At 46.1% G+C, this 15,645-nt stretch overlaps 1 protein-coding gene across 1 annotated transcript; it reads left to right on the top strand.

Moving 5' to 3' along the window:
* Positions 1–2,823: 2,823 nt before the first annotated feature.
* On the top strand, positions 2,824–8,193 carry MTFMT (mitochondrial methionyl-tRNA formyltransferase; the record flags this gene model as incomplete). Its single annotated transcript, XM_084267884.1, has 9 exons — positions 2,824–2,972; positions 3,435–3,647; positions 3,785–3,907; positions 4,706–4,808; positions 5,746–5,821; positions 6,328–6,419; positions 6,942–7,023; positions 7,386–7,468; positions 7,775–8,193. The coding sequence occupies 9 exons, from the start codon at positions 2,824–2,826 to the stop codon at positions 7,973–7,975; spliced, it is 1,122 nt and encodes a 373-aa protein (XP_084124010.1). The 3' UTR covers positions 7,976–8,193.
* Between the last annotated feature and the right edge of the window lie 7,452 nt (positions 8,194–15,645).

Consider the following 15,645-nt stretch of genomic DNA (forward strand, 5'->3'; position numbering starts at 1 on the left):
AGGATTGTTCTTTTTTTTTTTTTTCTATGTACAAAAGCAGAGTTCAAATACAGCAGGAAAGCAGGATTTGTGAGCTTATTTTTCTTTTTTCTTTTTCTTTTCTTTTTTTTTTTTTTTGAGAAAGAATCAGATTGTTGCTTTCATTCTGCTGGAAAAACTTACAGCAAAATAAATCTTCCGTTAAAATTCACATACACTGTGTCCAAGGCATAACACTAAATAATAGCTGTAATCTGTTTGAACTGTACAGTCATATCAGAGCTGAGGATTAACTACTTGGGAGTACACTGGAGTGAATTTAAGTCCACTTCATAAACTCATCACAAATGAAATGTTAATTGGTGGCCCTGCCTGTGTCAGGGGGGTTGGAGCTCTATGATCCTTGGGGTCCCTTGCAACCCAGACCATTCTATGATTCTATGATTCTATGATTAATTGCTTCATGCACAAGTCTGGCAAAAAATCAGCATGAAGTTTCAGTATTTCCAGGAGGAGCAGAGCTGAGAATCTTCTCCAGGGTTTAAGTCCCCTGGTGAGCAGCAGGTGAAACTCTGCACAGAGTTTAATGTTTCCCTTTGTTGGGATCTGACACCTGGAAATGAACACCAAGCAGCAGCAGGGTTTGACATCCCAGCTTACAGGCAACATTTGGGCCATGCAGACATGCCCCATGTCCCCAGGCTTCCTGAAGCGCTGGTGATATATCCAAGGTCTCATCCCAGAGCTGGTATTCTGTACGACACAGAGCGTCTCCTTCCTGCTGCCTTCCAGCCCTTGTGCTGTCTGCTTTTGGAATCCAGGAGTGTTTTTCAGCATCTGAGGTATCATGTGGCCCAATTTTTTCACTATCTGAAGTAAGTGGTCAAATTACACGCCGTGTGGAACACCGCTTCCTCTCTTTTGGGGCCTGATACCCGTAAGCGCCTGTAATCGCTTAGTTATTGCGCAGTGACTAATTGTTCCCTGCTTATCAGCTCCATACTATCTATGATAAGACTTGCCCTTCTCCCCAGGTCTGCTTTCCAAGATGAACTGCGCTGGTTGCTTTAATCTCTTCTCAAGCAGAAGCCGTTCCTTCACCCTTGCTTATTATTTTCCACCATAGCCTTTCACTTATGCACTCTCAGATGAGGCAGCTGGTACCACAGAGTGCCCTGCACTCAAATAAACTGAGGATTTTCCTGGGACTCATGAAGTAATAATTATATTTTCTAGAGCAACAATTTAAACACCAAGTCTCAGCTAGGAAATTACCTTGCTATTTGGCAGCATTCTGTCCTTCTTTCAGGGTGTAGGGATGGAAGCAGCTCAAGTAGGATGGCCTGACATGGGGTTTTTTTAACCTGTAACAGCACTTTCTTGTGAAGTTTTTGTTTGTTTCTACCTCTGGAGATGGTGGCATCTTCCATGTCTGAAAGACAACCCTGCCATGGGCAAAACAGACATGAAAAAGGGAATGAATAGGCACAGTGCCACTGCCCAAGGGACAAAATGTCACTTTCCGTAGCGAACCTTTCCTTGTGTCTGACAGAAACCACAGAATCACAGAGGTTGGAAGGGACCTCCAGAGCTCATCAGGTCCAACCCCCCTGCCAAAGCAGGGTCCCTAGGACAGGGCACACAGGTCGGTGTCCAGATGGGGCTGGAATATCTCCAGAGAAGGAGACTCCACACCCCCTGGGCAGCCTGTCCCAGGGCTCCCTCACCCTCATTGTGTAAAAATTCTTCCGCATGTTGGTGCAGAACTTCCCATGCTCCAACTTGCAGCCATTGCCCCTTGTCCTGTCCCCACAGACACAGAAAAGGGGCTGGCCAATTCCCCCCGCATCCCATACTTCAGATACTGATAAACATTAATACGGTCCCCCCTTAGTCTTCTCTTCTCCAGGCTGAACAGCCCCAGCTCACTCAGCCTTTCCCCATCTTTTCCTGTCATCCCATTTCCAAGCGATTTCCATGTTTTCCCTGGCAGACAGAGAACGGTTTCCAGATTCTCACATTCCTAGTGTCAGAGACCGCCGGACGCTCTGTGATTTAGATTTAGATGTGCAGGGGATCCGAGCGTGTCATTTACATGAGGAAGAGAAGCGGCACAAACAAAACATCTTCCCATGGCGGCCAAGAATGTTCCTAGAGGAACGATAAAATACTTTCGTTCTTATGTTATGGGAGAAGACAGTTCTTTCCGCGGCTGTTGTGACCCCGTGGTTTACAGGGAAAACATTCTTTAAACCATAATCAGCCACCACGGAGCTGCCCGGAGAGGCGAGTGCGGGAACGAGCCTCTCCAACGCTGCTCGGGAGCCAGCGGCGTATCAGCGGCTGCGGGGTCAACAGCCCCTTCCCCCCGGCGTTATCTTCGCGCCGAGGCCGATTTACGGTCAGGAGGGCCAGCACCACGGGTCCATCGCCACGGGAGACGCTGGCTCGGGCAGCGACAGCCCCGCGGAGCCACGGGAGCCACGGCCGGAGGCTGCGCTGGCGAGACGGGGGCGGAGGCGCGGGGCTGGTTGCGCCCCCTGGGCTCGCCCGCCTTCCCCTCGGCACGGGGAGGCGCTGCCCGCGGGGTAGCGCCCCGCCTCGCAGCGGAGCTCGGAGCGGAGCTGCCCCCGGCACCGCCCACCACCCACCGTCACCGCCCCCCCCGCCCACAACCCACCGCCGCCCCCCCCGCCCACCACCCACCGTCACCGCCCCCGCCCCCGCCCACCATGGCGCTGCCGCCTCAGCCCGAGGAGCGGCTGCGCGGCGTCCCTCGCCCCGCCCCGAGACCGGGCTCCGCGCCCCTGCGCACGTCATCGCCCCAGCGCCGGAAGCGCCGCGATGCGGGGCCGGGTGCTGCGCGCCTGGCGGGAGGGGGTGAAAGCGGCGCGCGGGACGGCGAGGGGAGCGCCGGCGCCGCCATGGCGGGTGCTCTTCTTCGGCACCGACCGCTTCGCCGTCACCGCCCTGAGAGCCTTGGAGGCGGCCAGGTGCGGCCCGCCGGCTGGGGGGTGGACCCGGGGGCTGCGTGAGGCCGTGGGAGAGGGGCTGGGGGACGCGGTTGGGGTGCGAGGGAGAGGTGGGCGGCGAGGGATGGGCGTGAAGGGTCTCAGGGGCCGCTGAGGGAAGAGCCGGGCCTGGGGGGCCGGGGACTGCGGGTTAGGCAGAGCTTGGTGCGGGAGGGGACCTCAGGGTGAGGCAGGGACTGTGGTGCCACGGTCGGTGGCGGGGGGAAGGCACGGATTGGGGGTGGGGGATGGTGAGGGGCTTGGGGCTGGCAGGGTCGGGAGGCTGGGGTCGGTGAAGGGAGGCTGGGGACCAGTGAGGGGGTGAGAGTTGAAGGCTGTGGAAGGGCACAGGAAGGCAGGAGGGTGACCCAGCCGTTGCTTCCCTCTTGCTCTGCCTGCACGAGGCCTTCGGTGCCTTATCCATCCATGCCTTGTCCACCCCAGGCATCCCAGCAAGGACTCGGTCGTGTCCAGGCTGGAGGTGGTGACCCTGCCCTCCGGCCTGCCTGGGGACCTGCCTGTGAGGAACTGTGCCCGTGAGCTCCAGCTGCCTGTTCATGAGTGGCCACACACGGGACCTGTGGGGCAGTTTGATGTGGGTGTGGTGGCATCCTTTGGACGTCTCCTAAGTGAGGACCTTATTCTGCAGTTCCCTTAGTGAGTGAGTAGACAGGACATCTGTTGCTGCTTTGTTAGCAAAGCTAGACTCTGTTTCTGAGTCACCACCTGTGAGCTGTAGCAGGTGAGGTCTGTAGGTGCTGTTCCTGTTCTAACTTTAAAATATTTCAACTCAGTGGTGTGCTGAATGTCCATCCCAGCTGTCTCCCACGATGGCGTGGTCCTGCTCCAATAATCCACACGGTTCTTCATGGTGACCGAGTGACCGGGGTGACAATTATGGAAATAAGACCAAAAAGGTATGTTAGATGTGCTTCCCAAAACAACTTGATGCTTCAGATCTCTCTCAGGACTCTAAATCGTCACCACTCCAGTCATAATTTCAATCCCTCTGTGTGTATGGTTTTGTAGGGGATTTTAATTTTAATTTTAAAATTTAAGCACTTTGAAACTTTTGTCAGACCGTATGAGACTTGCCATAAGTACAGAATGTTAGTGAGTGTGTAATCTGTAATCTGAGGCTCTTAGTGTTACTACTGGGTGTAGACAGAGAGCAAAGAGTCACATAGCTAGATGGGTAGGCTTGATACGACACGACAGAACTGATTTTCAGGCTTGAGAGTCACTTGTTACCTGTAAGTGAAACAGGACATGAAATTGCCTCTCTAGGGGTGAGAGAGGTTTCATCTCTTAATTTAGCACAATTTCTGGCTTAAAAGGCTTGTGAAAACGCATTACCATAGTTATCTTTTCTTTCCTAGATGCTTTCCTAGTAAGATCTCAGGAAAGTGTGAAACTCATTTCTTCTGAATGCTTCAGGTTGCTGCTTCTGAGGTCTTAATGCTGCTGAACTGTAAATTGTGCATTTGTGTGGGTCTCAGCTTGCTGAGGTGAATCTTGCCTGCCAGGATATGCCTGATATTATTTTCCCTGTGGTGTGAGCCAACCATTGTTTGAACATGCGTGGAAAAATAGAGTTTTAGAGGAAAAAAAAGGACTAACTAGTAACTGAGTTAGTGTATTAAATGTAGACTTTTGAGCTGCTAATTGAGTTAGAGCTTATCCTCCAGTAAGCTCCTGTGTTTTTTTGCTGTAAGGTTTGATGTAGGTCCCATTATTAAGCAGGAAGAGTTTGCTGTGCCTCCCCGCTGTACTGCAAAGGAGCTGGAAGCGGTCTTGTCAGAGATGGGTGCAGACATGGTAAGGTCATGCAAGCCAGTGTCACCTCTGACTGGTACCTTGCTTTTAATATGTGTAACCAGAATTATCTTAAATCTTGTTCTGAGCTGACCACAACTGGTAAGAGGAGAGTTATTTGAAACATGTTTGTGAGCACTTTGCCTTGCTCAGAGAATTGGGCTGGTTCAGCCTGGAGAAGAGAAGGTTCTGGGGAGACCTGATTGTGGCCCACCAATACTGAAAGGGAGAGAGGGGCTGGTCACCAGGTAGTGAGGGACAGGACAAGGGGTGATGGCTTCAGGCTGACAGAGAGCAGGGTTAGGTGAGACGTTAGGAAGAAATTCTTCACTCTGAGGGTGGTGAGGCCCTGGCACAGGGTGCCCAGAGAGGCTGTGGAAGCCCCATCCATGGCAGGGTTCAGGGCCAGGTTGGATGGGGCTTTGAGCAGCCTGGTCTAGTGAAGGTGCCCTTGGCAGGGGGTTGGAACTAGATGATCCTTGAGGTCCCTTCCAACCCAAAGTGTTCTGTGATTCTGTGAAAGCAAGTGGTGTGGCATAAGCTGTCAGCACTGCTCCTGCGTGTTGCCATTCTGTTTCTAGTCGGTGAAGAGCTCAAGTACATTGTATGGAAACAGTGTGGCTTCTTCTTGAATACCTGTATTTTCATTTTAATAATCAGATTTCGTCCCACTTTAGGTTAGGATTAATATCAGAGAGGAGATAATCATAAAAAATGCTTGGTTTTTTTTAAATTGTGATTCAGTGAGAAGGATGCTTTTAGTGTGCTTGTGTGTATGATACAAGTCTGAATATACTGACCCAGTTTTCTAAAATCTCACAAGAATGTTTCACTCATGAAAAGTTAAGTACTGTTTTTGTATGCCTTGAATATACCATTACTTTTATTAAAGTACTCTAATTAGCTTTACTAATACTCTGTACAAAAATTAATTTTGCAGCTGATAGCAGTTTTGAAAAACTTGCCTGAAAGTTTGAAAAATAAGAAAGAGCAACCAAAGGAAGGAGTAACATTTGGTAGGTACACATCATATTTAATGAAACTTGTGATTTTTTTTTTGTATTAGCTAGAGAATGAAGTTTTTTCCTACTGAGCTGGGTTAATTCTTTTACAGACTTAATCCATTAATGTTTCTTTTTCCAGTTGTCCATACAATATCAAAATCATTAATGATGTCACAAAATCTGAGGTGGTTGTTACTCATGGTTGTAACTTAGGCAAGTGTGTTACAGCTGTGCTTATAAGTATGTTATGAGTTTGCAGTGCAATGAGCAAATAAGAGGAGAATAATAAAAAGAGGAGAATAACTGTAAATAAGGTATAAGTAATCCAAATTGAGGCATTTACAAAATCTTTTCTCTATAATTTACCTATGTCTAGATGGTAAACCAGGGATTGGTAAGGATAAAATCATGTTTACAATAAATCAGGTTTAAAACAGTATAAAACAGTACAGTTACTTGTTTGCAAAAAGATTCAAAATAAAATATGAAGTCTTCTAATTTCCTTTCCCTCCCACAAGCTCCTAAAATATCTATAGCCAAGAGCTGCATAAAGTGGGAAGAACAAACAGCTGCACAAATACTTCAGCTGCATCGTGCAATAGGAAGCATGGTAAGGTGGTGGATTTTTTTAGAACCTTTTTCTGTCCTCTAGCATGTCTGAGTTTGGTGTGGGCATTTTAACTACTGATTAACCCTCAATTTCAGCTATTTTAACCTATAATACCTAGCATGTACCTTAAAATCCCAACATAGCTTAGCATTTGAGCTGGAATTAGCATGGAGGAGAATGTTTGCTAACTTGATCCCAAGTGTGAAATCAGCTCAGTGGTTTTGTCTCATTTCTCTAGCTCTGAGACTCCCACTGTTACGTTTGAGGGTTGCAGAACACTAAAATGACATCTTTGTAGCTAGCTGCTGAACTCATTGCTGCATATGCTAATGGTTTGCTTGTTAATGAGATGAAGAACAACAAGGAAAACTGCATATACTAAGGAAAGTCTCTTATCTAGACAGATACCTTGATTTTTGCCATAAATGTTACTGTCACGGGTTTCTTGCATAACTAAAAAGCCTGAACAGCTGCCTGGAAACTGTGAAAACACTCTTGTGTGTCATCTGCTTCTGTTTCCAGTTTCCTTTGCAGACACTCTGGAAGGGTACTACTGTCAAGCTTCTGGATTTCGTGGAAGTGGATAATATCCCTGGTTTTGCTGGTATTTACTTTTTAATTAATCTGTTAAGTTTTCCTGTCTTCTCAAACCTTGACTTGGAGGTTGTACACAGTTGTACCGAAGCTTTAGTTGAGCAAGCAGGAGGTGCAGTCCTTTGAATCCTGAGGCTTGGGGATTTTAACCCTCAGAGGAGTTAGGAGATCTTCTAATGCCGTTGTCTGGGGATCTCTCATGGGGAAAAATTTCCCTGTGTGGTGTTGCTTAAAGCCTTTCCTATAGTAGTTTGTGAGTCTGGTAGCCTTTGTGACTCAAGAAGTTTATCATGCCTTGGAGGCATGAGTTTCAGACTCTCTTTTTTGTACCTGTTGATGTAATGATGCAAGACAATCTTTCTTTGCTTTTAGATGAAGTATTAAACAACCATGGATCTGTTCCTGGCTCACTACTGTACCATAAAGTATCCCAGACGCTGCTGGCTCGTTGCAAGGTAGGGTTTTTTTCCCCATTTGTTTTAGATCCACTGCCCTAAAGATGAAGGTTTTAATATGTGTGTGTTACAATGGACAATTGAGACAAAGGTTATGTTTTTCACTGAACTAGTTAGGATTAGCATCAGTCTTTTTAAGTGATACCTTGAAGAACTTCTAATTTCAGCTCACAGGCTTTTCACTTCTGAGTGAACTCGTACACTTGGCATTAAATGCATTTTCTAACCTAACCTAGTAAGAACTAAAGATTATAATTTGAAAACATGGGAGAAACTTACTGCCACTTCCCTGTATTTGCTTTTTAGGAAGGCTGGATTGGAATCAAAACAGTCATATTAAAGAAGAAGCTTACAGCAGTTGACTTCTACAACGGATACATGCACTCTTGGTTCCAGCAGAGCTCAAGGACAGTTCATCAGGAGTGCAGATTTCAAACACTCAAGCTTACCACAACAAAAAAGACTCTGAAAGAGAGGGGCTTATTGACACAGAATGTAAAACAATAGATGTATTTTTTACTGTGGAAAAGGATGTCTGTAAGTTAATAGTAACATAAAATATTTCAATGCCACCTGTAACGTTCAACTTTGTTGCCAGTTTTCCTCCCAGAGTGCTGGACCTGGCTGTCATCTGCATGTTTTCATCATGGATTCCTCATGAGGCTTATTTATCTTTCCCCATCAAGGAAGAGAAACTGAATACTAAAAATAGTGAATAAATCCCTATTTCCACTGTTAAAGTTATTTTTATATGTTTTCCATTTATTCTTGAGGACTTTTGGTATCACTTTCTTCAAGCACAAGTTGTATGGGGTTACTTTAATCTGGAAATGTTAAAGCTGTGCTCCTCTAACTCACCTGTGGCTTCACAAAAGCAAGGTCCTAAGGACAGAAGCCTGTTGCATTTCTGGATAATTTATGTCATATATCTTCTGGTCTCTTATAGGATGCCCATCAAAACTGTATCCACAATATTTTTCTTAGAGCTTTGCAATACTTATCTGCAGAATATTTTCTAGTGAAACTAATGGATGGGATTTGTCAAGGATATCTGCTCTACCTCATATATCGTCCAGCTTGATTTTCTTGTGGAGCCTTAAACTACCTTTGTATCCCCATGTTGAAATGAATTACTTAAATTCATCTTAAATTCTCATTAAGCTCATCTTAGCTGGGAGCATCTAGAGAATCTTCTCTTTTCTCTGGTAGTTTTCTTAAGCTGCTTTTAACTCAAAACCACCCCCTTCTTTTGACTGGACTTCGATGCAGCATGTCGATAGAATTCCTTACCTGGAGCTGTGTGCAGTTGGTCACCTGCCTTTTTTGGGGCTGTTTGATAGGTGGGGTTACCTGAGCAGGTTTCTGAGAGGTGTTCGGTGTGATCAACCTTTCCTTTTTGGTTTGTTATTCTTGGTTATTTCTGTGTTTTCTTTTGCCAACAATGATGTTACGTGACAAGCTTCATTTCAACCTCCTTGTCCTTGTAGTGCTGCAGGTTGAATCCACATCAGAGCTCAGCTGTATTTATGTTTAAATCCTTCCTATTCTTAACCCTTCTGAACAACTTTGTGATTGACTCTGAAGGAGAGGTATGTGAAATTTTATAGGCATTCTTCATGCCTGGAAAATGAAATGAAATCTTACCTTCCTCCCACCCATTATCACGTGTCTTCCTGCATATCCCTGTTGCATAGTCTTAGCCTACCAGCACTTCCACTGTGCTGGAATTCAGGCTCAGTTAGGCCTCAGATTTATAAAGGGAAGCAAGGGAGTGTTCCTCTTCTAATCTGATCAGAGATCTCGTCCCTTTCATAGGACTAGTGTGTTTGTTTGGTCCTGTTGACTTTGAAAATGCTGTAAATTGAGGAGATGCTGTTCAGTGCCATCCATGAGTGCCAGCTGGCACTTATGGATGGCACCTGATAGTTTTAGTCACCTGCACAGGATGTGAGCACATCACTTAGTCTCCTTTTAAATTCAGTAAATAAGAGTTTGCTGTGTATATTTGCCTTTCAACACAGGTGACTTGCTTTTATCGGATTGACTCTCTAATTATAAACTTGTTGTTCACCTTATCCAGTAGATATTTTTTGTTGTTCTCTTCAGCTTTTCTGATCAATTTCTTTTCCTATTTAATAATGTTTATCTCCCTTCTTTTTGTTTTCATATCTTGGAATATATCCCTCTTAATATTTGTATGTCATCATCAAGCACAATTTGTGTTCTACTGTCATACACTCTCTCTTGATGAGGATTTGTTAATCCAACCCAAGCTTTTCTTCAACCTGCCTTTGGGTCATCACACACATAAGAATCATAGAATCATTTAGGTTGGAAAGTATCTTAATGTTGAGACCAACCATAAACTTTAAACTGTTGAGTCAAGAAGGAGCATTTACTGTGAAGAAACCCCAAACCTGATGACCCTTTCTTGCCTTAGAAGTGATGTAGCACTGTGAGGGTGACAGCAAAACAAAGACTGGCCAGATCTTAGAGCTGTTCTTGTGTTATATGCTCACTCTCTTCCTGTTTTTTTCTGAACAGTACCGAAATAAAATCAGGGCTGCTGGAGTTACTCAGACCTGGGGAAGCACTGTTCTGTTAGTGTTACTGCTAAAAGTTTAAAAGCCTCCAAAGGAAGAAAAAAAGCCTGTGTAGGGTTGATGTTAGAGTGGTTCTGTTTAGCTCGTGCTCATCCTCTTCCACATGTCCTTGTGGCTCTTCAGACTCTTCAGCACATTCCTGTCTGTTCAAGCACTCCTGCCTGGAACTTAAAGCTCAAGCCAGGTGTTGAGTTCATGAGGTGTATCAAGGTGACAGATGCTTGACATGCTTGAATGTGACTCACTGAAAGGAAACAAAAAAAAATCTAGAAAAATGTGTTATATAACAAGGATTAAAATGTTTCTGAAGAAGCATCTGTTGAAGCAGATGCTGCAGTATTTTTCTTTCATCGCTGTTGGTCCAGCAATTAATCTGCCTCTGACAGGTTTTCCTGAACATGATTCTCCAAGAAGTCCAAGCCTGTGCATTGGAGAAGCAGGGAGGAAGAAGCCCAGATTCCCATGGAGATTCTCTTTGACCACAGACTCAAGGCTGCAATTGGTGCTCTGGGAACTAACAACCCTGGCAAGTTTGTTTCTGAGCAAATGATGCATTTTAGTGCTTTCCTCTCTCCTACTTGTAGTAAAGGTGATACTCAGCCCTGGTGAGGCCACACCTCAAGTACTGTGTTTGGGCCCCTCGCTATGGGAAGGATGTTGAGATGCTGGTATGTGTCCAGAGAAAGGTGATGAAGCTGGTGAAGGGTCTGGAGCACAAGTCCTGTGAGGAGCAGCTGAAGGAACTGAGGCCTCTTAGTCTTGAGAAAAGGAGGGGAGATCTTAGAACTCTACAACTACCTGCAAGGTGGTTGCAGAGATGCCAGGGTTGGTCTCTTATTGGGTGACAAGCAATAGGATGAGAGGAACTGGCTTAAAATTGCACCAGGGGAGATTTAGGTCAGATACCAGGAAGGGCTGTCAGGCACTGGAACAGGCTGCCCAGGGAGGTGGTGGAGTCACCATCCCTGGAGGGATTTAAAAGGTATCTAGATCAAGTGCTTAAGGACATGATCTAGAGGTGGGCTAGGCAGGGTTAGGCTGTGACTGGACTCGATGATCTCAAGGGTCTTTTCCAACCAAAGTGATTCTATAAGTAATTTTGCTCTTACTCTCTTCAGTCTATGGATGGTTAGTTACCACCTTACACCAATGTAAGGGTGAGTGGTGGTGGTGGATGGGTTTGGGATTTTTCTGAGGTTTGTTATTTCATTGCTCTCAGTTGTATAGACACTTTGTGTTTTCCTAGCTGGAGCTTCTGGGAATCAGTTATTTTTAACACTCAAAGGCACTGGAAGGATTCAGATATTCAGTGATTGCCAAATATAAGAATATCTTCTCTAAAAGTGTCTTCTCCATAGACTGGTTTTTGACCCTAATCAGCTGTATGGTAGCAGTCTGGCCTTAGGCATAGATTGTATTGCAAGTTGAATTAGTAATGAGTATACCAAAAAACCCACAACCCTACTGCCACCATTTATAGATAATTTTAAGCACAGATGCCAAGGGGTTTTGAACTTGTGCAGTATTTTAGTCATCTGTTAGCATGGCTGGACTCGCCTTCTCTGATGTACCAGGTCCTTAGGCACTGGAAAATGAATTGTGGCTCATCATGACATGAGCAAAATGAGCAGTGAGATGTGACTCCTGCAGAAACAGTATCAAAAATTCAGGCAATTTAGGGTTAAAAGTTTTTAGATGACCAAACTCTCAACTGCTTTCTTCCTAAAAATGATTTGGAGATAAATTCCTCGAGAGTTCTTTAACTGCCTTGCTTTTTTGAACCTGGAGAGGGGCTGGTCACCAGGGAGTGCAGTGGGGCAATGGCTTCAAGCTGGAAGAGGACAGGGTTAGGTGAGACATTTGGAAGAAATTGTTCACTCTGAGGGTGGTGAGGCCCTGGCACAGGGTGCCCAGAGAGGCTGTGGAAGCCCCATCCCTGGCAGGGTTCAAGACCAGGTTGGATGGGGCTTTGGGCAAACTGGTCTAGTGAGAGCGTCCATGGCAGTGGGTTGGAACTAGATTATCCTTGAGGTCCCTTTCAGCCCAAAGCATTATTGATTCTGTGATTCTGACCTGCTCTGACATCATAAAGTTGATTAGCAGAGAAGAACAATGTCTCTATCTTCTGCATCTCCGAAATGACACGGAGCAAAGCAGCGTTATTGCTGGGTGGCTTAATGCTGCTGGTGGGAATATCTGCTTTCAGCCAGCAGTGTCTGTGTTAGATGTTTGCATCAGAGAGAACCTACAGGATGGTTTGTACCTTGTGTGAGGCTGTTAGTCCTTGTTACCAGGCGGTAATTTCAGTTGTAAGGAAATCATAAAGCAATAAGCAGAGTTTCCCTGCCTCTTTGGGGGGACTTTGAGGCGGCGTGTGCTCAGAAACCCTGTAGATGGTGCTCGCTGCATCTTTTTTGGCTGAGAACCAGGGTCAGCTGGGCAGAAGGTAGTGGAAATCTAGTACAGAAGTCTTCAGTTAGTTGTGTAATACCAAGTAATGTCTAAACCACATCGCAGCCAGGATGCCTGTGTATGTAACTTCATCTTTTGGTCTGTGTTCTTTCCTTTAAGACTTCTCAGAATCGCTTTCTATGCAGGAGGTTATCAAAGATTAGACAGTTCTTTGTTGCTTAACAGCTAATGTCCTAGTTGTGAATGCACACAGCTCTATCCCAGTTGTTTTATGGAGGTAAGAAGGTAAGATTGATTTCTTTTTTTACAGAGGAAATCTTTAGTGTGCTATTTTTGACATGGTGGAGAAGCTTTAAAGGGAATTGGTGTCCTCCAGGCAGCTGTTGGCCAAAACATCTCTTTGGAAACTTTGCTTTCACCTAGCTCTGTAGGGATTTAACTTGGTAGGTCATGAAAATCTGATTATTTTTGCAGAACAGACTAAACAAAAACGGGGCATTCACTGATGAGGTGTGGAACAGCAGGTCAGGATTGACTCTGGATGCAGACGCTGTGATTCAATCCCCAGAACCATGGCTGAGGTCAGGCACAGCCACCCCAGCAACTGGAAAGTGATACTAGCAAAATAAAACAGCTGTCCTCTCAGACAGGAGAGGGACAGTAGCAGAGGTATTCATAGACCCAGCATCCACTATGGCTCAGTTCAAGGTTGCTGAAGCCAAATTATTGGTAGAACAGCAAAATGTTTGGGCACCAGAAGGGTTCTGGTGTTGGATAGGGATGATTTCATCTTGGATTTCAAATAAATGTTAGAGGGAGTGATATTTCCTAGGATGCTGGTGACTCGCAGTTAGAGGCATCTGTTTCATGAGCTGAAACGTTCCTACTCCCCCTGCTTCCTAGGAAACCTCTTTTTTTCCCCTGTTTTTTGCTGAATAAATTACAAATAAGCAAGAAGTGTAAGTGGCTAATCACAGGAGTACTCGAGTCTTTAAAAAGGTGATTGCAAAATCCCTGAATAATTTGCAGGTTGAGACCCAACAAGCTTCTGTTTATCCGAAGCCCTGACAGCCTGATAGCTTCTGGGAAACAGTACTTCCCCTTCCTTAAAAACAGGAGGTGGGATAGGTCACCAGATTGATCTGAGGGCTGGAAACCACGTGACCTTAATGGAAGATGCCTTGCCATTAGCCACAAACCTGGTGATGTTTAGGAGCCAGGTCTCCTGCTTCAGCCTGTTTCTCAAGGTTGGTGGTCCGAAGGCTAAAGGCAGAGGGAGGAGCGGAGCCCCAGCCTCCCTGCATTCCTCCAGCTGATGCTCTCCTTTGATACGTGGGTGCCTGGGTTAGTTTCCAGGTTGTGGAAAGGACATTACCACACACTGACCATAAAAACAAGCTGGAGAAACCAGAACTGACGTTGAACTGTAGCATAAAACTTGTGTGAGGGCTGGGTGCCAGGACCTGCTGTAGCTTTTCTCCTATATAAACCTTTTTGATGCATTTTGGCATGGTGGCTCATCAGTAATGGCAAAGTGTTAGCACTGAGTGGTGGTGGTTTGGCCAAGGTTGTTTTCTGCTGATGGTGCTTAAGCACTCCTGTTTGAAACCTGTCTTGCTCTGTAATCCAGCGTACTCTGCCAGCAGCCTCCTCGGAGAGCTCAGGGACTCGGTGAGCGCAGAGATTAGTTTGTTCCTCCAAGTTGGAATTAAGCTGCAGTGGGGGACAGTTTGGGGGAACTTGGAGAGCTTCTTGCTGTTTCAGGATAGGCAGAATTTCAGACTGTGGGGCTGTTAAACAAAGAGTTTCTCCAAACAGGAGAGCCCCGTACTCTGCTGTGTTTTCCTCTGGCAAGCCCACATGCAGCACAGGGAGCAGATCCCAAGCCTGCTTTCATCCTTGTGTCTCCTGAGCTGGTCTGTAGAAATCATTTGTGTTACTTCACCCTTGAAGTGATGAAACTAAGTTTGGGATTTGGCTGGCTGTCTGCAGAGGAGGAAGGGAGCAGAGGGAAGAGCCGTTTCTCTGCGAGCCTGCAGCGTGAGCCAAGAGCTCTGTGGGAAGGTCCGAGCTAATGCTCCCCACTGGCTGCCTTGGCCCCAGCTCACGCCAAGCCCTTGCAGCAGACTAGACACAAAAGAAAACACAGAGTCTAAATTCATTGGTATGAAGAGGATGTGCCAGAGTATTCCACAGCTCTTCCTTTTCTGCTTCTCTTAGATGAAATAGGAGAGATAATTTGATAGAATTTGCATAAACCCATGGATTATTAATGATTTATTTTTACCTTTTTAAGCATAATTCAGACTGCAGAGGCATGCAGTCCTGCAGAACTTTGTGTTTAGTGCTGGAGATGCCCCGTGTCAGAACTGAGAACCTGTTCTGAAGCTTGCTACAGGCTGTTGAAATATTCTCTGTGCCCTCGATGAGCTGTAGGTAAGACTGCATACACCTAGAACTGGCTTCACACCCGTGGGAGGGCATCAGGTAGGAGAGGGAAGTCTCACCTGACCATATGTTTGAATTCCACTTTTCATCCAGTAGCACTGCCCACCTTTTTATGATCTCTTTTGGTGGAAATTTTGGTGTTGGAGGCTTGCTGGCTTGCCTGCAGCCCAAAAATGTATTGCCAATGTTTGGGGATGTCTTCTGTGCAGGTGAGCTCCTCCGTGCTGCTCTAGAAGTAGAGGAGGGATTGATAGGGCACAGGTCACTCAGAGATAGAGTGCTGTTTGTGGCCACCTGTACCTTCAGCTAAAAGCAGCTTCTTCCCCAGCTGTGTCCTATCTTCTCCCTGTCCCTGCACCTCCCAGGCCTGCTCTACATTGCCCAGCCTCCTTCCATCCTTAAAGTGTGAGTTCCCAGCCTTCTTTTCCCCTCATCTTGGCCCACTCTGGGAGCTCTGCTGCTGCCTCCTTAGTCCATCCCTTGCCCTGACCTGCTGCCTCTCCACATCTCCACATTCCCTGATGGCAGCATGCTGGGGCCAACCCTTGGACGTGGGGGAGCACCAGCTACACACCAAACCCCTCACCCATACCCAGTATCAGTCTCATGCTGATAAAGCTGCGACCTGCTTGTGAACAGAAAGGTGAAATTTTGCAGGTTTCTCTTTGCTCTGCTCTACACATGGTTTATTTACTTGGGCATTTCAAACACAAA

This window comes from Gallinula chloropus (genome assembly GCF_964237585.1).
Source record: "Gallinula chloropus genome assembly, chromosome: 9".
Taxonomy (NCBI): Eukaryota; Metazoa; Chordata; class Aves; order Gruiformes; family Rallidae; genus Gallinula; species Gallinula chloropus.